This window comes from Physeter macrocephalus, unplaced genomic scaffold, assembly GCF_002837175.3.
Source record: "Physeter macrocephalus isolate SW-GA unplaced genomic scaffold, ASM283717v5 random_158, whole genome shotgun sequence".
In the NCBI taxonomy this organism is placed as follows: domain Eukaryota; kingdom Metazoa; phylum Chordata; class Mammalia; order Artiodactyla; family Physeteridae; genus Physeter; species Physeter macrocephalus.
The window spans coordinates 28938-53966 of NW_021145462.1; the positions used below are offsets into that span (position 1 = coordinate 28938).

The 25029-nt window shown below is 45.5% G+C and overlaps 1 protein-coding gene across 4 annotated transcripts in view; it reads left to right on the forward strand.

Annotated features, from left to right (window-relative positions):
• PAFAH2 (platelet activating factor acetylhydrolase 2) overlaps positions 1-11855 on the forward strand; it is a 37025-nt gene extending 25170 nt beyond the window's left edge. Inside the window, exons 11-13 of one of the 4 annotated variants that reach the window (XM_028484485.2) lie at positions 119-199; positions 10513-10621; positions 11673-11855. In XM_028484485.2, the coding sequence (XP_028340286.1) occupies positions 119-199; positions 10513-10621; positions 11673-11729 (247 nt within the window). In that variant the 3' untranslated portion in view covers positions 11730-11855. Of the gene's footprint in view, positions 1-118; positions 235-10512; positions 10622-11672 lie in introns of those variants that run through there. The other 3 variants (XR_003678299.2, XM_028484489.2, XM_028484488.2) reach the window with 3 other exon arrangements.
• Positions 11856-25029: the final 13174 nt, after the last annotated feature.

Below are 25029 nucleotides of genomic sequence, written 5' to 3' on the forward strand. Positions count from 1 at the left end.
TGCTTACCACTTGTACCCATGTGGAAAAAAACTTTGAAAGGAAAGGAAGTCTTCCTAGTGATCTAGTTCAAAGCTGTCTGGGAACATCAACCTGAAACACCCCTCTCCACTACTCTAGACCTCTCACCTCGGTCCAAGTAGGGGACCCCAGAGGAAGCAAGAGCAAGAGGGAAATGCGTCTCTACGCAACAGGGCCAAGGTCAGTGTCACCAAAGCAAGCTGGGACTGTCTCCCTTCTCTCAACAGCTATTCTTTCTCAGAGGTGAAACACCAGATCCACTGAGGCTGTGGACCCACCTGGGGAGGATCTGTGGATTCCAGTGAGACATAGCGTAAGGAGAATATCGTTACAGCCCTGGCTCTAGGGTTCTATAACGTGGTTTTGAGTCCAGGCTTCATCACTGCGAGCTGGGTAAATTTGAGCAAATTATGTTCTCTTTTTAGTCTCAGTTCCTGCATTTCTAAAATGAGGATCTGCATTATGAATAGTTAGGAGGATTAAGTGAAAAGATGGGTAACCCATGGATTATTTAAAAGTATGTTTCCTACTTTCCAAACATGTGAGATTTTTCTAGTTACCCTATGGCTGTTGTTTTCTAGCTTAATTGCTTTGGGTCAGAGAAAATGACCCACGTGGTTTTCATTCTGAGACTTGCTTGTTGCCTCAGTGTGAGGTCAATTTTGTAACTGTTCCATGTATACTTAATAAGGCTGTACATTCTGAAGTTGTTGGCTCGCTGTTTTTACTCAAGAACACATTATGGATTTCCTTCTATGAGAGCACATAGGGATAGATTGTAGGGCCTTTTAACCCCTAGACAGGGACCAGAGCCCCTCAGCAATCACAGAACCCTTGTGCCTGGGCTGGTTCTGCAGACGCTGAGAAGTCAGTTCTGACAGCATTAGAGCGTGAGACCCAACTTCTGCCTTAGACCCATAAATAATGCAGGTATATTTTGTAAATACCTGGACCCTTCCTAGAGAAAGAAGTTGTTCGGAAACTGGATCCATCTCCTCTCTTCAGTTCATGTTCTGGTAATGACTCATTTATCTGATGTCATTGGAGTAGGTGAATTTTCCTCACTGAAAATTCTCCTTTAAGTCACACAGTATTATATTGACGATAATATTGAAGGGTAATTTACCAAAAAGGTAATGCACACACTTCTTAATGTGATCTGACCTCATTTAACTTTTTAGAATGTTTCAATCAGGATAGATTCAATTATACAGTAGTAACAAACAATCTCCCAAAGCAGTAAAAGTTTATTTCTTGCCTATGCTTCTTGTCCTCTGTGGGTCAGCTCGAGACTATCCTCTGCACCATTTTTATCCTCACTTGGGGAACCAGGCTGGAAGAGCTGCCATTATCTGGAAATGTTGCCATTGGCCATTGTGGAGCAGGAAAAGAACATGGTGAAGCACCCACTTAGCCCTTAAAGCTCCTGCCCAGAAGTGACCCCCATTATTTCCATTCACATTTCATTGGCCAAAGCTAGTCATCTGGCCGTACCTAACATTCCATACCATCCCCAGAGAACAAAAACACCTGTGACCAGGTCTAATGCCAGCGCAGTGGCGCCCTCTGATCTGTGAAGATATGGAGAGCTGTTTGCACCTACACTACATGGCTCCCAGCTGCTGGCCTCTTAGTTCTTTTCATTGCTTTTCATAGTTTGTGTTGTCTCCCTTGTGGTCAGCCTGCCAGCCATTACTCTTCACTGCCTTGACTGTGCCACCCCCCAGCAGCTCTCCCTGTTCACTTCAAATTTATAACTTCTGATCAGCCATGTTATTTACAACTGTCTCAAGTAAAACTAAATAGTCACTGAGAGACGGCTTTAGGGACGTTCCTGCAACTAGAATGCACTGCCTTTAGTGCTTAGACTTTGTAATCCTTCCTTTGACTGCTCAGAGGGGGGTATCACAGGCCTTTGGTCTTTTGTCCCGGTTTTTTGTTAGCTTCCAGGGAATCAAAGGGCATCAGTTAAATGGACTTTTAAATAAGCAAGGTAATCCTGCATATTAATTGACATGTGCTGATAAATTGCATTCTAGAGAATCCTTTCCAAAAGCAAAGAAGATGTCTTGGGTTTCTTTTGCATCTTCTTGTTCCCCATACTGTTATAGGACCGTACCTGTGGAGGCATCCTAGTGGTATAGGTATATTGTGAAGTTTCTGTGCACAGAGTGGTGTGTCAGTCAGGAAGGATGGTAAGTAAATACAGGATGGGATGAAATCCTCATCCCTCCCACTTTCTGGACGTGTCAGGCTAAGACTGATTGGGTTCTTGTTATGCTCTCAGCAGTCCCCAAGCCCCTTGCCAGCATGTGTCCTGATACAGCTCCCCTGCTTGCCCTTCTTCAAGAAGACTACTGGGCTCTTGAAATGTCAATTGATGGATTCCAACTCTATGTCTTGGCCTTGTGGGGACCTTCGTCTGCCCCCTTTTTCTTCTGGGGCACCACTTACCCCTGGGCCTGCAAAGTGACAGAGGGACAGGAGAGGCCCGTACTCTGTACTTGGGACCTAGGAAGTCATTAGGAAGCTCACTTCTGTCCCATCACAGCCAGATGCAGAGGCGAAATGTCCCTGGCCATAGCTGCATGGAAAACGGTATTATCATCATCGTAATAGCCAACATTTATTGGGCCCTTACTGTGTGTCCCAGACTGTGCTCAGAGCTTTACATGCATCATCTCATTTGCTGTTCACAGTAGGCCCATGAGGTCAGGTGGGATTAGCCTCATTTTATGTATGAGGAAACAGAGCCATAGAGAAGTGATTTGATCAAGCTCTCACCAGAAAGAATTTGGCAAAACTGGAATTTAGGCATCAAGATCCAAGCTCTTAATCACTGGGCCATATGGCCTAATAGCTACACTTGGTTTTGCACCTTCCCCATCTCTTTAAACTGTCAGGTTCTGGACTTCCCTGGTGGCGCAGTGGTTAAGAATCTGCCTGCCAATGCAAGGGACACAGGTTGGAGCCCTGGTCCGGGAAGGTCCCGCATGCCGTGGAGCAACTAAGCCTGTGCATCACAACTACTGAGCCTGCGCTCTAGAGCCGGCGAGCCACAACTACTGAGCCTGCATGTCACAACTACTGAAGCCCGCACTCCTAGAGCCCGTGCTCCGCAACAAGAGAAGCCACCGCGATGAGAAGCCCGCGCATCGCAACGAAGAGTAGCCCCCGCTCGCCGCAACTAGAGAAAGCCTGTGTGCAGCAACGAAGACCCAATGCAGCCAAAAATAAATATAAATAAATAAATAAATAAATTTACAGAAAAAATAAACTGTCAAGTTCTGAGGAATGTAATTTCATGAGATTGAATCAAGAAAGTCAAACTCTCCAGCAATTTCTATATGACTTGTATTGAGATTCAGCAATATCCTTAGTGCTACTGAGAGGTGGGTTTGGGGGAGAGAACTGAGCTTTGCCGAGGACTGTGGACCAGGTGCTCTGCTGATTTGCCAGATGAGGAAAACAGTTCAGGGACGAAGAACATGGTCAGAAATCAGACAACTCGAACGCTATTAGCCCTGTGACTCTACGCTAATTTGTTAACTTTTATGAGCTTCAATTTCCTCATTTGTAAAATGGGAATTCTGATAGTATTTACCTCTTAGGGTTGTTGTAATAATTGAATGAAATAATGCATGTTAAGCTCTTAGCACAGTGTCTATATTAAGGGCTTAATAAACATTAGCCATCACTAGTATTGTTTTATTTGGTCCTCCTTACGTACCCATAAGGTTAGGTATAATCTGCCCTTGTGCTTAATGGCCCCAAATGGTCTTGGTCTAATTCTTATTCCAGCTTCTCCAGTTTCAGTGAGCTTCCTCACATGAAGCCTGCTAACTGCCACTCAGCTACTACTGTCGTGGAAAGGTGGAGCTGGATGGAGAGAGACAGTTTTTCCATTCTTTTCGCTCTGATCTCCCTGCTCCTCCCATCAAAAATCAAAATCCACACCACGGTTCTAGCTGTGCAAGTTCTCTTCACCACCAGGGAGAGGCTACACTCCTAGGTTCTGGTTTGGGTTTTAATTTCACACCCAATCATCCAAACACACACATCTAAGCACCAGATGTAAACTGAAGGTCCTGAAATGTTGAGTGGGAGACTCAGAGAAGGTCTGTGTAGAAGTTGGCCAAAGGGACGAGGACCTGGAGATAGGGAGTTTGTTGTAGAGGCTAGTTTATGAATTTTTGTCTGCTGCCTTTGAGTCTGAGGTCAGGGGGTTAAAGTGCCCCGTGACCTCCTCAGGAGAAACTCCCAGGCCTGAGAATGGCCTGTGAATGACCTCTGCCCAGCTCTCTCCCTCGCTGCCATATCCGATTCCTGCGAAGTCCTCTTGTTTCTTCCCTCGCCATGGTGCTCACGCGCAGCCCATCCTTTCCATTTCACTTGAGTTTAGTCCCTCCATCAACTCACCCTGGAATAATTTTTACAGCCTCCTGGACTCGAACCTCTCTTTTCCCTTGCATTCTGCCACCAGATCTGCCTGACACACCACTTTTATAACAAAATACCAGCCTGGAAGTGTGGTCTAACAGAAAGATGACCAAACTAATTGTCTGGAGCCCCGGGTTCTTGTCTTGACTCTCTCACTGTCCCTTACTCTGTGACCTGTGTGTATGCTTTCCTCTCATGACTTCAGCTTCCCTATCTGCCAGCTGGGATGTGGGGTGGTGGTCGAGTCTCTGTCACCGAGTTGTCAAGAATCTACAAGATTCCCTTTCCTCTGTAGAATTGCATCTGTGCCCCTTGCTGTCTGTTCTTTCCTAACCTCTCCTGTCCTCTGCTTCTTTACCGCACATTCTTCTTTTTCCCCTTAATATGCCCACCCATCCCCCCAACAAACATGCACGCCCTTTCTCGTGATGTTTTTGTGCTTGCAGGGCCTCCCAAACACCACGATTCGTTTAGGCCCATTTCGAGTCCCACCTCGTCTATGAGAGCCTTCTTGATTAGATTCAGCTAACATTTGATCCCTTGGCCTCCTGCTCCCCAAGAGACATAGATTCTGTGCCATATTTAGTATTTCACTTTATTACATTATTCCAGGAGCAGGACCCATCTGTTGGATGGGAAAAGCATCCTCTTGTTGACTGACATGGGGAGCAGAGATTGCTGTCCCCTCCCCACATGCCCCCATCAGCAGGCTTCTTTTTCCCCAGCCAGACTTGGGAGCAGCTGGTGTTCATCCAGCCCTCAGATGTCTCCAGCTGCTCCTGCTTCCTTTTTTTTTTTTTTTTTTTGGTTTTCCCAGATCCCAGCTGTGGGGCCCAGGGCAGAGCCAGTGACAGAGCGGCCAAGGGCAGGTGGAGTAAACTGAGATCCATGGACATGTAGCATTTGAGAGTTAAAAAGAGGGCAAAACTGAGCACATATCCCACCAGTGTTGAATGAGGGAAAGTAGTTTGCCAGCTTATTTTTCCCATCTTGCTTTCATCTAAAAAAAGAAGCTGCTCAGAAATACAGTCCTCAGCCTGCTAAACCAGATGGTCCCTAGATGCTCAGCCTGCCAAGTGTGCATATATAATTATTCATTTTCATGGAATCACACCCAGGTCTGAATTCAGACACTGACACTTTCTTTTGCCATTTGATCTAGAGCCAGTGAACCCTTCTGAGCCTTTCTTTCTTCTTCTGTAAAATGGGGTCACTAGGGTCTGCCTTGCCCACCTCGGGATTTTTTGGGGGGAGAGGGTTTCAATATAAAATGTAAGAGCGCTTGGTAATTTACAAAGCACTAGACAAGTATATTTTGCTGTTAATAATAAAAGGGCCATATTTTGTTTTTGCCATAGCGTGCTACTACTTAATGAGCACTTGTTCTGTGCCAGATACTGTGCTAAGTGCTTTACCTACCTTGCATTTAACCCCAACAACATTCCTGGAAGGAAGTGCATGTTGCCCATACAACAGATCAGGAGAGTGAGGTTCACAAAGATTTGCTAGTCCAGCCATAGTCACCGGGCATGTATGTAAGTGCTGGAGCCAGGAACCTAAACTTTTGGGTTCCAAAGGCAGTGCTCTTAATTCCTGTTCATTCCTATCTAACAAAAAGAAAGCAGTTCTTTACCCTATGGAAGCTAAAATACCCCACAGTTTGATCTCCAGTAAATGTCCTAAGCAGTTGGGTCATGCAAAGAGCCATTCCTGTTGAAGACCTGACTGAGTCCTAACAGTATACTTTGAGTTGCTTTTCTAGTGGTAGAGGTAGACTGGTTCCATCCATCCATCCATCCATCCATCCATCTACTCATATAAAGTTAACAATTCAGGGAACATATCTATTAGTACTGTACTCTATAAACAATGGAGCGAACCAGCTGGCAGAAAAAAATTTTTTAAGTCTCTAACCCACGTATTGTAGATTCATGATTTTCAGCTCTAGATGCACGTCAGAATCACTTTGGAACTATATAAAAATACAGATGCCCTGGCCATGTCTCCAGAGACTCAGAGAAGCTCATTCAGAAAGAATAATGTGGGGACCAGGGGTGTGTGTGTGTGTGTGTGTGTGTGTGTGTGTGTGTGTGTGTGTGAGAGAGAGAGAGAGAGAGAGAGAGAGATAAACTCCAGGGGTATTTCTGATACGCAAGGGTTTTGAAAACCCTTGCTATGGTTGAACACTATTAGCCTATTTTACCTTCTTTTATGGATCAGGAGTAATTGCTAGCTGGAAATATGGAATCATTAAATTTTAGAATTGCAAGAGCCCTTACATCTTTTGGTCCAAGAGGAAACCAAATCTCAGAAAAATTCATCAGGTAGTTGCCAGACTTTAAAATCCAGATCTTTTGACTTCCAGTCTAGTGCTTTAGATACATCCATGGGTAACAGGGTTTTGTCGAATTATTAAGAAAATCCTCAGGACCCATTCACCATGACATCCATGATTTCCAGCCACCATACCTTGGAGTTTTTGTAGGGAAGGAGCCTGGACTAGACTCAAATGGCTGTTCTCATATGTGTTCATTCATTCTATAAGTGCTTACTGGAGCCTGCATTATGGCTGGCCCTGTCCTGGAACTGGATCTAGAGGGCAAGAAAGGCAAGTCACAGGAGGGCCGCATGTGATGAGTGCTATAATAGGGAGAGTATCAAGCTCAGAAGTGCCACCCGGTGTTCGATTCAACTTCAGCAGAGGAGAGGCTAAAAAGTCTTCACAGAGTATCATATACTTGAACTTGTCATTTGTATTAGTTATCTATTGCTGTATAATAAATTACCCCCAAATTTAGCAGCTTAGAACAGCAAACATCATCTCACACTTTATGGCTCAGGAGTTCTGGAATGGCTTAGCTGAGTGGTTCTGGCTTAAGATCTCTCATGAGGTTGCAGTCAAGATGTCAGCTGGGATTTCTGTCATCTGAAGGCTTGACTAGGATTGGAGGATACACTTCCAAGCTGGCTCACTCACATGGCTGTTGGCAGGAGGCCTCAGTTCCTTACCACGTGGAGCTCTCCATAGGGCTGCCGAAGACATGGCAGCTGGCTTCTCCCAAAGCAAGTGATCCAAGAAAGGATAAGGTGGAAGCTGCAATGTCTTTTATGACCTATCCTTGGAAGTCATACTCCATCATATCCACACAGGTCAGGCCTATTCAGTGTGGGAGGGGACCACACAAGGGCATGAATACAACGAGGTGGGGATTATTGGGGGCCATCTTGGAGGCTGGCTGCCTTGTTGTTGAAGATGAATGGAGTTTTCCAGATAGATGAGGGAGAAGAAAGACCTTCCAGGCAGAGGAAATAACATGTAAAGGCACAGAAATGTAAACATTAGAGCAGAGCATGGTCAGGACATCGTAACTGGCTTGGAGAAAACAGGTGAGAAATAGGGATATAGGGGCGCTTACTGAAGAAATCAGAGAAGGCCTTCTATGCCAAGTGAAGGAGTTAGGCCTTTATCAGGTAGACCAGTGGTTTTCAAAAGTTTCTGCATATTGGAATCACGTGAGGAAATTTTAAAACTTCCAATGCCAAAGCTGCACCCGTATCAATTAAATAAGAATCTCTGGGAGTGGACCTGGACACCAGCAGTTTTTAAAGTTTCTCACTTGATTCCAATATGCAGCCAAGGTTGAGAAGCAGTGCAACCTCTGCTCACCTAGGAAAAGAAATATTAGAACTAGAAAGGCCCTATCATCAGTACTCACCCCCTCACTCAGATATTATACGTTTCATCATCTCTACCAACAAGTAAGCAGAACTATCTAAACTTTAGCAGCCCTGACTAAGTTCTCAGCATCCTAAATTGCCTGTTATTTATAAACTTCCAAACCTAATGTTGATGCCAATGTTCTTAGATTAACATAAGCACTCTAGAGGGTTTTTTTTCTCCCCACTTAACACTGTGTCATATATGCATTTCTGCGCGGTCCTCACATCCAACAGTCTGAGGCAGTAGAGTGTAAAGCTTAGGGGCATGGCCCTCCGAGTCAGATGGACCTCTGGATTTGAGTGCTGAGGACATCACTTATCAACTTGCTGGATGATTTAACCTCTCCAGGCTTCAGTTAACGCATCTGAAAGATGGTGATAATGCCTACCTCAAAAGATACTTGAGGATGTTAAATGAGATCATGTGTGTCAAGACCTCTGCCTAGTGCCTGGCATGTAGTTAGTGTTTAATAAATGTTTGTTATTATTCAGCATTCCAAATGGCATTTTAACATTCTGTTGCATCAACTCTCCGCCCCCTCCCCTCCCCCTCCCCGAGTCTGCTTAGCAGTTCTCTCCGTTGCCAGGGTATTTGAGCCATTTCTAGTCGTTTTTAGCTATAATATTATACATTTCTTTGTAGAAATTGCTGGGGTGTTTTTTTAAAAGTTATTTCCCTAACTTATTAGGTGTGGAATCTGAAGATTGGAGAGGTAAAGTAACTTGTCAAACAAAGGTCATACTGCTTTTTAGTGGCAGAGCTAGGACTAGGGACCAGGTCCCAGACACCCTGAGTCTTAACCGTTTGTTCTTTCTACCCTGCCACCCAGCCCCCATACTCACTGGAGACTTGAAGACTGGCCCTTCTTGCCTTCTCTTCTCCAGGCTGAATGAGTCAGATCTCCCATTGTATCCTCTGACACCTCCTCTCCCACCCTTTCATCATCTTAGAGGTCCCTCATCATCCCAGTATAATTGGAGCAGCATCTCTGCTTGTCCCCTGGGGAGTGGGAGCAGACGATGACTAATGCTTTGGAGACCCTGACTCATCTCTCGGCCCTTCTGGATCTCTGTTGGTTGATGTTGTGCCGTCAGATGGGGATGGGGATCCTGTCTGATTCAGACGTACCCCTCCCTCCTACCTGGACTGCTGTCTGACTTCCTCAAACCCACCTTCTCAGAACAGTAGAGTTTAAAGGGACCAGAGAGACCATTCTCTATCCCAGCCCCTGTTATTTTAAAAACTGAAGAAACTGAGGCTCAGTGATACAGGTTGATCAGTAGCAGATCTGGGACTGGGACCTGAGCCTCCTGACTTCCAGTATGGTGTTGGGGAGAGGGCACTGGAGCCAGGCAGGCCGGGGTGTGAGTCCCAACTGTGTGAACTTGGGCAAGTGAGTTAAATGATGCTCAAGTTCCTTTTCTGTAAAATGGTGATACCCAGCTTGAGGATGTTACAAGGGTTAAATGAGATAATGAATGTAGAGAATGGAGCGCTGTGCTCAGCAAATGGTAGTTATTAGGTACAGCACAGTAGTTATTAGGTATTAGGATTTAGAGCTTGGGCTTTGGAATCAGAGAAACTATTCAAGTCCTAGATACCCACTTATCAGCTGTGTGGTCTTGGACGACTTGGTTCAACAAGATCTTGCTTTAACAAGAGCTAGTACTTACTGAATTTCCTTGTTCCAGGCGTTATGCCAAGTGCCTTAGAGATATTATCTCATGTAACTGTCCCAACAATTTTTTGAGATAGGTAACATCAATATTCTGATTTTATGAATGAAGATACTGAGGCGTGAATCAATTTATTTTCTGATTAATCTCTAGTTTGAATTCTTTTCTGCCAAACACACCCCTCTTCTCTCCCTCAGTGCCTAAGAATTTTCTCCTGCCTTTGAGCTTTGGAACAGGCTATAGTCTCTCTCTCTCTCTCTCTCTCTTTTTTAAAAAAAATTTATTTACTTTAGGCTGCGTTGGGTCTTCGTTGCTCTAGTTGCGGCAAGTGGGGGCTACTCTTCGTTGCAATGTGCGGGCTTCACATTGTTGCGGAGCAAGGCTCTAGGCACGTGGGCTTCAGTAGTTGCAGCACGCAGGCTCGGGAGTTGTGGCACGGGGGCTCTAGGGCGCACGGGCTTCAGTAGCTGTGGCACACAGGCTTAGTTGCTCCCTGGCATGTGGGATCTTCCCAGACCAGGGATCAAACCCGTGTCGCCTGCTTGGTAGGCGGATTCGTAACCACTGTGCCACCGGGGAAGTCCCCAGGCTATAGTCTCTTAAATGCCCCCTCACCCCCTTCTCTTCACCGAGCTCTTTTCTTCTATTCTTTCCAGCATTGCTGCTAACTCTCCTCCTCTAAGAATCCTACCCTGTAAGCCTCATACCAGCTTCCCCAGCATCTTCTCTCTCCTGTCTGCTGTCAGCTGTGGATCTATTCCTCAGGTTTGCTAGTTTTACTTTTCTTGGTATGTATCTCCTATCCAGCTCCTCGTGGTGCACCCTGGTTCCCCCTTAACACAAAGTACTTCCCACGGGACAAATGTCCCTGGCCAATGCAATGCAACCAACATCATACCTGCTTGTGTCACTGCTGGACCAGGTGTTGGGTGCTGTCCTGACCCTTTAAGCCAGGCTGACAAATCACGTACCGCTTACCCCTGCTCCACGAAAGCGAGACTCAGATTTCACACCCAAAATGTGCAAGTCTGAAAACATGAGTGCTGGCAAAAATGTGGAGCATTGGACCATTCATACCCTTCTGGTGGGACGACCACTTTGGAAATATAGAGTTGAAGATGCTCATATCCTCCAGTCAGCAAGTGGCATATGTCTAAAGAAATCCTTGCTCACACATACCCGTGTACAAGGAAACACATACAAAAATGGTTCTTGCAGCATATAAATGTTTCTTCATAACAAAAGTTATTGTTTCCCAGAAAGCTCCAGCTAGAGTTTTTAAAAATAATGAAAATACTGAATTTTTAAAAATCACACTTCATTAAATGTTTTATTGTGGTAAAATATATATAACATAAAATTTACCATTTTAACCATTTTTAAGTGTACAGTTTTGTGATATTAAGTACATTCAGGTTGTTGTGCAACCCCCAAATCACGTTTTTTAATGTGCATATGTTTAAATATCTAGATGGTAGAACCTAGTAAATTCGGAAATACCGACATTATTAACAAGACATTAAATAGCCAATATTTTCATTCATCTTAGCATTTAACTGCCTTTTTTTTCCTGTTGACATAATAGATATGTGTTGTTATTTTTTTTCTTTCTAATCCTTGTGCTTCTATTTTTTCCAACTTTAAATTATGAAAAAATTCAAACAGAGAAAAGCTAAAATAAAAATACAAGGAGCACCCTTAAATCCACCACCTGGATTTAATAATATGGAGGCTCTTCTTATTCTTCTTCAGTTTATGAAATGCCACCTTCGTAAGTCTCTAAGGTTAGTTTCTCTCTTTCCTGTCTCCCATTCAGGTCCATTTCGTGCTGGGATTCCTTCTCCATTTTGCTAGAGTATGCATACTTTTTTAGAAAAATTTATTTATTTATTTTTGGCTGTGTTGGGTCTTCATTGCTGCGCGCAGGCTTTCTCTAGTTGCGACGAGCGGGGGCTACTCTTCGTTGCGGTGCGTGGGCTTCTCATTGCGGTGGCTTCTCTTGTTGCAGAGCACGGGCTCTAGGCGTGTGGGCTTCAGTAGTTGTGGCATGTGGGCTCAGTAGTTGTGGCTCGCGGGCTCTAGAGCGTAGGCTCAGTAGTTGTGGCACACGCGCTTAGTTGCTCCGCGGCATGTGGGATCTTCCTGGACCAGGGCTCGAATCCATGTCCCCTGCGTTGGCAGGTGGATTCTTAACCACTGTGCCACCAGGGAAGCCCTGCATACTTTTTTGAAATGAAGCATGAGAGGGAAACTTGTAGGACCTCAATCTTGTGTATGCTAATTTGGCTGGGGAAAGAATTCTAGGTTCAAATTCATTGTTTTCCTCAGAACTTTGAAGACCTCACTTTTTTGTCTTCAAGCATACAGTATTGTAGGTAAGAGATCTGATGCCAATCTAAGTCTTGGTCCTTTATTTCCAGAAACTTTGGAGGCTGACCTTTATCCTCAAAGGTCAGAAACTTCACCAATATGTGCCTAGTTATGCATCTCTTTTTGATCGAAAGACATTTATGAATAAAGGACTTGGTCGATTGGTATAAACAGCTGGTTTAGGTTTCCTCTGAAGCATGTAAGTTTTCCTTTCACAGAGGATCTCTTTCCTGAGTGGGAGGTCTGACCGTGGGCTCTGACAAGTGGGCAGGGCCTGTCAATAAGCAGGCTTCTCTTTAGGCAGTCTTGGGATCTCCATAAGTGCCAAAATAAAGAGTGGAATAATGTGTTAGGGGTCTGTTCGTTGCAACTGACAGAAAACAGACTTGATCCAGTTTAAGCAAAGAGAATTTATCGGCTTAGAAAGTTTGAAGTGGGGTTGCTGCCTGCATGGTGGGAACATGGCTGCCAGCAGCCCCAGATTCCCTTCATTCTTAGAGTCCATGATCCTGGAGGAAGATCCTGAAGATGTTCTCTCCAGGGATCATATTGTTAGACCCCATGGAAGGAGGCTGACTCTGCATGGGTTCTGTACCCTCCTCTTGGACCAGTCACTGTGGACAGGAGTTAGGTACTGAAATTGGCCAGGCCTGAGCCGTCGCCCACCTCTGATGCCTGGGGCAGGCGTGGCACTGTGACTGACTGTTCACAGAACCATGGGATGGCAAAAGGGCAGGCAGCCTCCCAAAGGGCAGAATTCCAGGCAGGCGGACCACCCATATCCTCATAGGGATTCTAGGGTATTTCATTCCCAGATGGAGTTGTTTCTTTCTCTTCTGGGACCTCTGGCTTTTTCACTTGGGAATCCTCCCTAAGATCTCTCACTTTGTTTAGAAAGTACTTCCAATACCTTTAGCAGATTTTAAAGCAGCCATTCAACCATGGATGCATTGAAGTGGCACTATTCATCTGAGGAAATTTACCCTAAAAACCAAATCATTAAATTTGTATATATTTTTTACTATCAAGTGGCACATGCTAAGCAGACATCCTCAATTCCACTCTGAGCCCCAGACAGTGCCAGCTCTCACCTCTGGAAATCAAGGATGGAGAGGGACTCAGAGACATGGTAGAAGTCAGGAATGGAGTCAAGGTTAATGATGGAATGAAAGTCAGGGGTAGGGTGAGCATCAGATGGAAAGTAAGGGTTGGATATGTCTTTTATAAGTCACTTGATAGTATTTAAATGGTAATTTTATATTTTGACTCAATTCTATCAAAATGTCTCCCATGTCAAAATGTCCCCCATATCAAACTGGCTGAGCCACACTGCCCTGCTTTGAAGCACAGTTGGACTGAAACTCAGATGGCTGACTCTCAGGCCAATACTCTTATCAGATAGGGCACGGTCTCCTGGCAGATTGGGCTTAGGCCGGGGCAGGACAGATTCCAGGCCCAGACCCTGCCCTCATTTGTCTCCCATAGGTCACTGCCTGAGCAGTTGGCCTGAGCAGATGCTCCACCCATCCTTTGTCTCACTCCCCACACCCCCTTCCTCTCCTTCCTGGGTTGCAGATCTGGAAGGTGAGTGTGGAACAGGCAAGGGTGAGCTAGCTGGCTGCTTCCCCTCCCAGCCCCCAGCCCCAGCCCCTGCCACTCAGTCTCTCTAGCCTCCTTGTCTTTGATAAATAAAGCTGAGGCCCAGAGGATGCCCTCACTTTCCTGCTGCACCCAGTTTAAGCTTGGGAGCTGCAGAGCCTGTAAGACTTCCTCTAAACTGCTTTGGGTGGCTGGGAAAAGAGGCCACAGCCCCTGAATCCCGGGGCTGGAGCCCAGGTGTAAACAGAACAATTGACTGCCCAGAGAGCAGTCCCTCTTCACTTTAGGGTTTCAGCCTTGAATCGCTATTTTTATTTAGTTATGTTTTTTGTTTTGATTTCCCTTTGTTTCCCCCACCCCATGTATTTTCCCACACCTCCCCCTGCCCAGCACCCCCATTCTTGATTAAAAGATGCTGTCTTAGTCAGTTCAGGCTGCCATAACAAAGTACTATAGGGTGAGAGGCTTAAACAACAGACATTTATTTCTCACAGCTGTGGAGGCTGGAAGTCCAAGATGAAGGTGCCAGCTGATTTGGTTCTGGGTGAGGGCCCCTTCCTGGCTTGCAAACAGCTGCCTTCTCTCTGTGTCCTCACATGGCAGAGAGAGAGAGCGATCTCTCTCTCTCTCTCTCTTCCTCTTCCTATAAAATCATTAATTCTATCGTGAGGACTCCACACTCATGATCCCACCTATACCTGATTACCCTCCCAAAGGCACCACTTCCAAATACTATCACATTGGGAGTTAGGGCTTCAACATTTGGGGGGAAGATACAAACACTCAGTCCATAATAGATGCTTATTATAGAAAAATTTGAAAAATACACAAAAATAAAACAGAGGAAAAGCACAACATACTCTACCATCAAAAGATAGTGTTAGAAACTTCTAGCATATTTCCTTCAAGTATTCCTCAACACTTACATTATTTTTTATTTTTTAAAACTATTTATTGGCTTCCTTGGTGGCACAGTGGTTGAGAATCCGCCTGCCAATGCAGGGGACATGGGTTTGAGCCCTGGTCCGGGAAGATCCTACATGCCGCGGAGCAACTAAACCCGTGCGCCACAACTACTGAAGCCTGTGCGCCTAGAGCCCGTGCTCCGCAACAAGAGAAGCCACTGCAATGAGAAGCGCACGCACCGCAACGAAGAGTAGCCCCCGCTTGCTGCAACTAGAGAACGCCCGCGTGCAGCAATGAATACCCAACGCAACCAAAATTAAATATATAAAATAAAAAATAAATTTATATTAAAAAATATTTATTTAATTTATTTTATGTATTTATTATGGCTGCGTTGGGTCTTCGTTGTGACATGCTGGATCTTTAGTTGAGGCACGCAAGATCTTTTAGTTGTGGCATGTGTACTTCTTAGCTGTGGCATGTGGACTTCTTAGTTGCGGCATGCATGTGGGATCTAGTTCCCTGACCGGGGATCGAAACTGGGCCCCCTGCATTGGGAGCGCAGACTCTTACTCACTAGACCAGCAGTCCCCAACCTTTTTGGCACCAGGGACCAGTTCTGTGGAAGACAGTTTTTCCATGGATGGGTGGTGGGGTGGGGTGGTTCAGGCGGTAATGCGAGTGATGGGGAGCAGCAGATGAAGCTTCGCTAGCTCGACCGCCGCTCACCTCCTGCTGTGCAGCCCAGTTCCTAACAGGCCTCGGACCTGTACCAGTCCGAGGCCTGGGGGTTGGGGACCCCTGCACTAGACCACCAGGGAAGTCCCAACACTTACTTTAAAATATATACATTATACATAAAACTTTGTGTCTTATAAGCATTTTCCCATATTAAACAATCTTTACATTTTATAATCTTTATGTATTCACCATTTTAAATGACTGAATAATATTTTACTCTATAACTGTACTCTAGTTTATGTAAGCAATCTCCTAATGCTGGATGCTGAAGTTGTTTTTACTTTTTTACTGTAAAAATTAACGTTATTTCTTGTGAAGGAACTATTCTATGTCTTGACTATGGTGGTGATCCCACAAATCTACGCGTGATAAAATTGCATAGAACTAAATAAACACAAATGAGTGCACACAAAATAGTGAAATCTGTCGATTGTTTGAATGGTAATTCCTTGATTGTGATTATACGAGATATTATTGCCATAGACGGAATGTTTTCGTCTCCTCAGAATTCATATGTTGAACCTAATCGCCGTTGTGGTGGTGTTTGGAGGTGGGGCCTTTTGGAGATGATTAGGAGGATATTCAGGAGGGTAGAGCCCTTATGAGTGGGATTAGTGCCCTTATAAAAAGGACACCAGAGAGTTCCTCCTCCCCTTCTACTATGTGAGGACACAGTGAGAAGACAGCCATCTATGAACCAGGAAAGGGGCTCTCATTGGACATGTAATCTGCTGGTGCCTTGATCTTGGACTTCCCAGTCTCCAGAACTCTGAGAAATAAGGGTTTGTTTTTTAAACCACCAAGTCTATGGTATTTTTGTTCTAGCAGCCCAAACAGACTAAGACGTTACCACTGGGTTAAACTGGGGAAGGGTATATGGAATCTCTCAATCTTATTTCGTAAAACTGAATGTTAATCTAAAAATTAACTCAAAATAAAAAGTTTTTGAAAATCCACTGTGGTCGACATCTTTTGTATGTACATGTGTACATCTCAACTCCTAACTATTTCCTTAGGGTAGATTCCTAAGAGAAAAATTACTCAAAAGAAAATTGAGTAGAAATAAGAGCTCTCAATCACAGCACACTGAGGTTTATTGGCTATCACCCAAGAAGCTTCATGGGCATGGAAAACTGATCTGTATGTCAGCAGAGGAGGAGGGATTAGCCATACTCACAGACTGTTCTACAAACCCTGAATGCCAGTGCACTAATTTACAATGAGAAATGTAAGTGGAGGGGACTAGGCTCTCCTTTCTCTCCCCGTAGACCCTCCACTGGCAGAGCCACGTTATAATCAGAAGATTGATTGGTGATATGGGTGCAGTCAGAGCCAGGGGAATTAGGTGACATGATCCAAATGTGCAAGATATCAGGCCAAGGCCTGCTACACACGTCTCCATAGTAGGGCTAAACCACTGCCACCAGGGACACACAAATGGGTTGCTGGGCCAGGGCACCCTTCACTTAGTATGTAGTGCTCGAGGGGGGACATCCTATGTTTGCCTCTGTAACTCTCCACTTCTGTGCTCCCAAGGTTTACTAAGCCCTGTTCTATACACTACATTGTCTCTTTAGTTGTGTGAATATATTCTAGCAAGTTATAGTCAAATCTTGTTAGCCTGGGAAACCATCTGTTTCTTTAAGGCACTTGTCCTTAACCCCTGGCTCAGTGGCCCTCTGGAAGGCTCCAATCCCCTCTGAAATTGTAGGCAAAATTTTGAGTGTATGGTCAAATGTGCATTTTTCTGGAGAGAGAGTTTGTTGTGTTTATCGGATTTTCAGAAAAGGATATTAATTTAATAGTGAATGTCATGTGGTCCCCAGGTGCCAGGCCTGGTACTGAGGGTTTTACATACATTATCTCATTTAATCCCCGCTGAGGTTAAGAAACTTCCCCAAGTTATCAGTTTGGGCAAGTTAAAGAACTTCTGCTTTAAAGTGACTTCGTGGGAATTCCCTGACAGTCTGGTGGTTAAGGACTCGGCGCTTTCACTGCTGGGGCCTGGGTTGGATTCCTGGTTGGGGAACTAAGATCCTGCAAGCCTCGTGGCATGCCCAAAAAAAAAAAAAAGAAAAAAAAGAAAAGTGACTTCATAAATCTCTTCTCTGGTTCAGTCAGTGTCTGTGCTGCAGGGAAGTCTTATCTGCACACCACCCCCCTTTATCTTCCTAAATGAAAAAAAAAGTTATTGGCAACAAGCATACACACGATCCATGCCAAACAAAGCTGTGGAATGGCTTTGTTGATTCTTCCTAGAGACTGAGCTCTGTTGTCCGCCCAGCATCTCTAGTTACCTGTTTTATTTTCTTATACACAGATCCCTGTGTGCACTCAAATTAACTTGTGAACTAGCACCTCATATCTGCATCTCACCCACTTTGACAGCTTGGATGCCAATTTCTCCTGTAAATGCCTTTTCTTCCAAAAAGAAGGCCCGCTGTCTGTTTATTCTGTCGGAGTCTAGAACCTTCAGGTTTTCTAAAGGACCATTGGGTTGCTTTTTATCAAAAGTGGAATGCATTTCTGCCCACTTTCCAATAGAAAGTCAGGCAAGAGATTATTCAACATTCACTTATTTACTGAATAATTCACTCATTTTCCAGACACTGTTCCTAGGCGCTAGGGATATGGATAAAAATCTTTGCCTTCATAGAGTGTAGGTTGTATGGGAAGGAAACAGACAATAAGCAAATAAACAAGTAAAGATACAGTAGGCCAGATGCTTTTAAGTGCTAAGAAGAGAAAGAAAATAGGGGGACTTCCCTGGTGGTCCAGTGGTTAAGACTTCGCCTCCCAATGCAGGGCGTGGGGGTTCAATCCTGGTCGGGGAGCTAAGATCCCACATGCCTTGTGGCCAAAAAAACCCAAGAAAACATAAAACAGAAGCAATATTGTAACAGATTCAATAAAAACTTAAAAAAAAAATGGTCCACATCAAAAAGAAAAAACAATGCTTGAAAAATAGAAAGAAAATAGGGACAGGGCATAGAGAGCCCCAGGAAGGAGACAGTACATATTTACTCTGGGTGGTCAGAGAAGGCCTCACTGAGAAGTGGCAATTGAGCAAAGATCTCTGTGGTGTAGCAGAGAAAATGTGGGTTTGGGGGGGTCAGACAGGCCTAAGTTCAGATCTTGGCTCTGTCCTTTTTTTTTTTTTTTTTTTTTTTGTGGTACGTGGGCCTTTCTCTGTTGTGGCCTCTCCTGTTGCGGAGCACAGGCTCCGGACGCACAGGCTCAGCGGCCATGGCTCACGGGCCCAGCCGCTCCGTGGCATGTGGGATCTTCCCGGACTGGGGCATGAACCCGTGTCCCCTGCATCGGCAGGTGGATTCTCAACCACTGCGCCACCAGGGAAGCCCTGCTCTGTCCTTTTTATTGTGTGACCTTGGGCTATACACTTACCCTGAGCTTTAGTTTCTCCATTTACAGCAATGCAAGTAAAAGTACCTACTTTATGACGATGTTGGAATGAAATAATATATATAAAGGATCCGGCACCAAAACTATACATGGGAACCACTGTCATAGCATTTGCTAGATGACAGTGAGAGTCCATTCAGTCCAGGATTCTCTTATTTTTGGAGGGTCTCATTTGGGTCTGAAGGACCAAGGAGTGGGGCTGGAGTCTCCTTCCCTTCCTGAGTCCTGCACCAAGATGGGGTCTAAATTTTCTCCAGGGATGATTTAGATGAAAGTCACTCTGCAGCAGTATGAACACCCCTCTCTGAAAAGAGAAGCTCTTCATTTGTAAGAAAGACTCCTCATATTTCTCTCTTCCCTCTCTCTCTGAGAAGGGTGTGGTCTCCAATCTAGTTCACTGATTGCAAAAACCTGGGTTGATTCCACACACTTGATCTCTTTTCATCTCTCTAACACTTGCTTAAAATAAGAGCTCTTTGCTATTCTGCCCACGGCTGCATCTAAATCATAACTAGTTTGGGTGTTGAATATATTTTTCTCTCTTCTGTTAAATACCATTTTCATCTGTGCTGAGCCCACAAGCCCTAAAACGACAGTGTCTGCTTTAGCGGCCCACACATGGGCCTGAGGGAATGAATACACGGGTGTTGAAGGACCCCTCCCTAGCTCAGAGTGAGACCCCCTCCCAAGACCTGTTTGTCTCCCACCGAAAATCCTCCTATACCTGCAGCTAGCCAAAGCCACCTTCCAAGCTGTCACCAGTTCCTCCTGCTGTCACCATCTTTCATTCCTTGGTGAGGGTAAGAGGGCTTTGTGAGCCTTTGAGTCTCTAGTTTCTCCTGCAAAGGCTTGAATCTAAGCAACTGCTGGACTCGTCTCCCCTTTTTCTGACTCTTGTTATAGGAGTTAGAAAATTAGCAAAATGAGGAATTCAAGGAACTCCAAAAAGCAGTTTCATAAACATGAATTAAAAGAGACACGACTTCTAAAAAGAATGATGTCATACTCTAAATTCAGCCTGAAACTCATGCTTTTTCATCTCTAATCTTCTCTCTTCCGAGCTTTAACTCCTCCCACATACTTCCTCTCTTCCTCCTTTCCATGAGAAGGGTCAGCTTTATTGTCATCATTTTAACAGACAATCACATCAGCCCCACTGGGAAGGAAGTCAGTGACTTGGTCCAGATTAGGATGTGAGGCTTCCCTGAGGACAGACAGGATCCTGAAGTGTCCCTTGACTGCCTCATCATTTTAATCACTGTGAATTTTTCCTTTTCAGTCAGCCTCCATGCACTTGTATTAAGAAATCCTTGCCCCACCATTGCAGACACTAGGTATAAGGAAAGGAAAAAGGATAAGTGGCCCATTCTGCTTTGAGAGAACGGAAGGTAACTGGGAAAGCCAAGGGTAAGGGCCCGAGAGAGAGTCAGGAATACAGGAGAGAGGATCAGAGGCAGCCTCTGCCTCTCAGCTGGAGAAGTGGCACTATGAAGGAAAGGGTTTCCAGCAGTGGAGGTGGATGGAATTGAGCCAACTACAAAAATGGCAAGAAAACAGACTCTGAAGCTAGTCAGCCTCTATGCAATCCTGATTCTGCTATTTCCTAGCTGTGTTGTCCTAGACAAGTTACTTTGCCTTTCTGAGCCTCAGTTTCCACATCTGTAAAATGGGAATGATAATATTTCTACCTTGTAGAGTTGTTGTAAGGAATACATGAGATGATACATAAGAAAGTGCCTAGCACAGTATACAATAAACGGTAGCTATAATTATTAAATGTCTACTGTGTGCTAGGCACTGTGACAGTTACTGGAAATACTTGAATAAAGCAGATTCCTCACCTCTGAGGAGTTTATTTTGTGGATAGGAGAGGCAAGTAAACATTTACCAAACAGTGCAATAGGAGCGGCACTGTCTATAGCTTTGGAATAGATCTCCCTGTCTCTAGGTGAAGTTAATTGTGTGGGAACAAAGACTGAACTCATGACCTTAATAATGGGAACATAAAAACTAATAATAATAGCAGGTAGCAACTGGCTATTTCCAGGGAGAGGGTATAAAATGTCACAGTAGTCAGCCATTTCATTTTATGCTCTGCAAGCCCTTATAATATTTGAATAACTGAAGAGTTGGGTGTGGCTTTTCTGGAACCTTATAAAAGTAATTGTCCCTAAGGCCCTGTGCATACCAACCCCTACCCCAATAAAGACCAGCAGGGTGGGGACTGGTATGTTACAGACCTCCCACCCACCTCATAGAGGGGAAAATAAGTAGCAAAATGGCCAAAGGGTAATCTGGGAAGAGGCTGCTGGCCAGAATCTGGTGAATCTATTACCTACCAGTAAGTAGATCATTTTTATGAGGTCAAGGAATTTAGGAAAATGCCTTTTTGCAGGTTTAGATTGAAGTGAAACCCTTTACCCTGCCCTTTCCCCAGCTGGCTATAGGGCAGTGACAGGAAAGGCAGGAATGATATGACAGAGGGCAGCTTGTGCCAGTGACTTCTGCTTAAACATAGAGCTCCGAGGCCATGTCCTGGCACAGGTCTGAACTTGAGGCCTTGTCTACCTTGCCTTGTATTTGCCATGTCATTTTTGTCTTTCCCCTCATATGCGTATGATACTTTAACAGAGAATAAATTCTTTTACGCCCTGGATGGCCACAGATTCTATAATCGCCCTGTGAAGCAGACACATGCCACTTCTTAGGAACTGAGGCTCAGAGAAGGTAAATGACATACCCAAGATCAAATAGCTAGAAAGTGGAAACCCCAAGACTGGAGCCCAGCTCTGCTGGCTCTGGGCCCAGTGTGCTTCCACAGTTTCAGATGCCTTCTTCCTTGGGCTGTGGATTTGGGCTTTTGCTAAGAAGGAAAGGTTCCCCCCAAAGGACCAAAGGATCCTTAGCCTCAAGCTCTCTTCCTTTTCCTGACATCCCTTTTCATGTGGGACATGAGGAAGCCAGTGGTGGCAGTGCAATGAGCCCCAGCTCCAGAGTCAGGAGGTCAGAATTCTCCTATGACTCTGTGCCATCTCTCCTGTGACCTTGAGCAGGTCACTGTACCTCTCAGCATCTTGGAGTCCTTGTCTACCAAAGGGAGTCATATTCCTCTCCCTGCCTACCTCTTGGGTATGATGAGAATCAAAGTAACAAACAATGTCAGAAATGCTTTGAGAGCATTAAAAACATGCTAACAAATGCAAGGCATGATTCTGAACATCTTCACACAAAAATGAGGGCTGGTGGCCCTCAGATTGTTTCTTTCATTCATTCACTCAATGCTGGAAAAGTGTTTATTGAATACTTCCCCTGTGCCAGATACTGTGTTAAGTACTGGGGACCCAAGAAAATCCCCAGGCTATGAGGAATTCAAAGGGAGGATAGACAGATCTAAACAAGTAATTGGCACATAGACGTGAGGGCTTTTAAAAAGATGTCCACAACTGGGGAGACCTTTTACTGAGGTGTCCAGAGGTGCTATGAAGTTTAGAGAGTGGTACCGTGAGCAACAATTAGAGCCAGAGAAGGTTCCACATGAGGAGAATGAGAAGGAGGGTTCTAGGGGTGGGGATGGAGGGGGAAGGGCAGAGGAAACCATGTGCACATGGCATGGGGTAGTATAGTTTAGTGTAGCTGGAGCACAGGGTATTGGAAGGAAGTATGGTGGCTCTTTCTCACTGTTGGGATAGAGCCTAGCGATCACCATGGAGTTCTCTTAGGTGTGTATGTCTGTGTGTATTGGCTGCAGGAAGAAGCCCACGTAAATAAAATTCAGTGATGGAACTTCGTTATGAGATTCCACGGGGAGAGGAGAGGTTTGTAGGAAACAATCTCAGCTACTAGCTGGACATGCTCTGGATCCCTAACCTTCCAAGTCAGTGCAGTGCTATTCAGATTACAACCTGTGCGCCAGGGTCCCACCCTCTCCATGAACACCTCGTGTTGGTTGTTGGTTCCTGAGAGACAGAGGGTCCAGTTGTATTGGTTTGCTTCTGACCGATGTAACGCCCCATCAGGCATAGTTTTGAGCCCAGCCACCATGGTACGAGTTGGTTTCCATACTCGGGCCCAGCATACATCAGGTCATCCCATCTTTGGTCCAAGCAGAATTGGTTTTAATCATAATCCCCTACAACCTTATGCAGAGAGAACTCCTCGGGACATCTTCCTCAGGGGTACTGTGAGTGGGGCAGGTACTCAGCTTTCCAGAACTCACCTCCTGGATGGCATTTAATCTGCATAGACTGCATTGTCTATTCTCCGAGCCCTTTTCAGTTGTGACATTACAGTCTGTAGCTGTCATTTCGTGACTTTTTCTCTTCCTTAATTTATCTTGATTTTGATCCAATTTCCCCTACGAGAGCTTTGTGGATTTCTCCCTGAGACAGAGAGAGTGGGAGCTAAAGAGGAGACTTTAGTGATCACAAGTCCAACTTACTTCACCAATGGGGAGAGTGAGTCCCAGAAAAGGCAACAGACTTGCTCAAAGCTGCGCAGCAAGTTAACTGCAGGGCTAGGCCTAGAACAAGTCCCTTGACTCAAGTCAGATTTTTTGGTTGGTACATAAAGGTACTTCTGTGCTATTGAGTTGTTCAGGAACCCACCTGCTGTGTACAAGGCAGTGTGCTGGATCCTGGGAAGAGGCAGCCATATAATCCCTGTCCTCTAGGAAGCTTATAGCCAGGGTGTCGGAGCACAGATAGAAAAAGATAGCTGTCCAATTAAAAATGGCCCTGGAGGAAGCCAGGCAAATTAGGAAGTTAGGCAAATTTTACTATGTCCAAGAGAGAGGTCTGTAAACCTCCTAACACCGCCTGACCCTCCGTGACGTACTGAGAAAGGTGATCATCAAGATTTTTTATGTTTCACGCTTGTTAGAACCAGACAAGTGACAGTAGGCCTCCTGGACCCAGCCACAGGCCAGCAAAGAGCAGTGAGGAGCCTGAGGGAATGGACAGGGGTAAGACAGGGGACCTGGGTGCAAGTGACCTGTCCCTTAAGCCATCTCTTTTTGCAAATCCCTACTAGCAGCCCAGAGCAACTAGGGAGAGGGACGGGTTCTTTGAAACACAAATCACCAGTGAGTATAAGGCCACTGGGTGTAAGACTGTCTTTCCTCTCTCCAAGGGGATAAGATTTATAAAGGATAAGTAGTGTGTTTTTTTCTAGCTGGCCCAGGGTGTCTCCCATGCAATGGCTAGAGGAAGCTGTCAGAGGCTCCTGGGAGTGGCAACTGACTGGTTTCCAGAAAGACAAACTAAAACCCAGCTCCAAGGTAAGCTCCGGAGCCTGGACCCTGGCAAATTAGTCTTTTGGCCTGGTTGCCATGGAGACAGGCAGGCAGCAGCTGCGCGGGAAGAGAGACCAGCAGCTTCACCAACATCTAGGATTGAGACAGCCATGGTGGGGGAGGGGCTCGGCACCGCCCTGTCTCCCCCAGATACAGAGGTTCCTGTCTGCCCCCCAACATCCAGACTCGCAGGATATGGTGAGTTGCCAGGGTCACAAAAGGAGACATGGCAGCGCTGGCTCCTGAAGCCCTGGTTTTCTGCTCCAGGCCAGTGCCCTCCCGCTGCCCCACAGTTGCCTCCTGCTCAGCTTTTGGAGCAAACAGATCTTCCATCGCTGAGCTCCTGGGCCCCGGGAGGGTCCCCAAGCTCCCTCTTTGGAGGGGATAAGTCATTGGAGGTGAATCCCAGAGTGTTCACCACCAGAGGCCAATTTGGCCCCATGCTCTGTTGCTGTCTCTCTGGAAAAGGCGGCAGGGGCTGTGACCAGCCATTGTCTGGGAAAGGAGCTTGAAGCTGAGCCCAGAGGGAACTGGGTAAATGATGGGGTTTATTGTTCCCTCATTTGACGCTACACTGATATCATTAATTTGTGGCTTCAAGCCCTGTCCTCCCTAACCAGGAGGAAAGAGTCCTGGCTCTCCCCTCCTACGGGTTATTTCTGGAAATTGAAGGTAGGAGAGAGGGGGCCTGGGATTCAGATCGCCCGAGTCCACTTTCCCTGCAGAGCTGCCAGGAGGTCGTGTCTCAGCGTCTCGGTTTCCTCAGAGGAGAAACGAGGCTGGTGTCCTGGTGTCATCTGGGGCTTTGCGCTCCTGGGCATTGCACGTGAGCAGGGTGGTCACC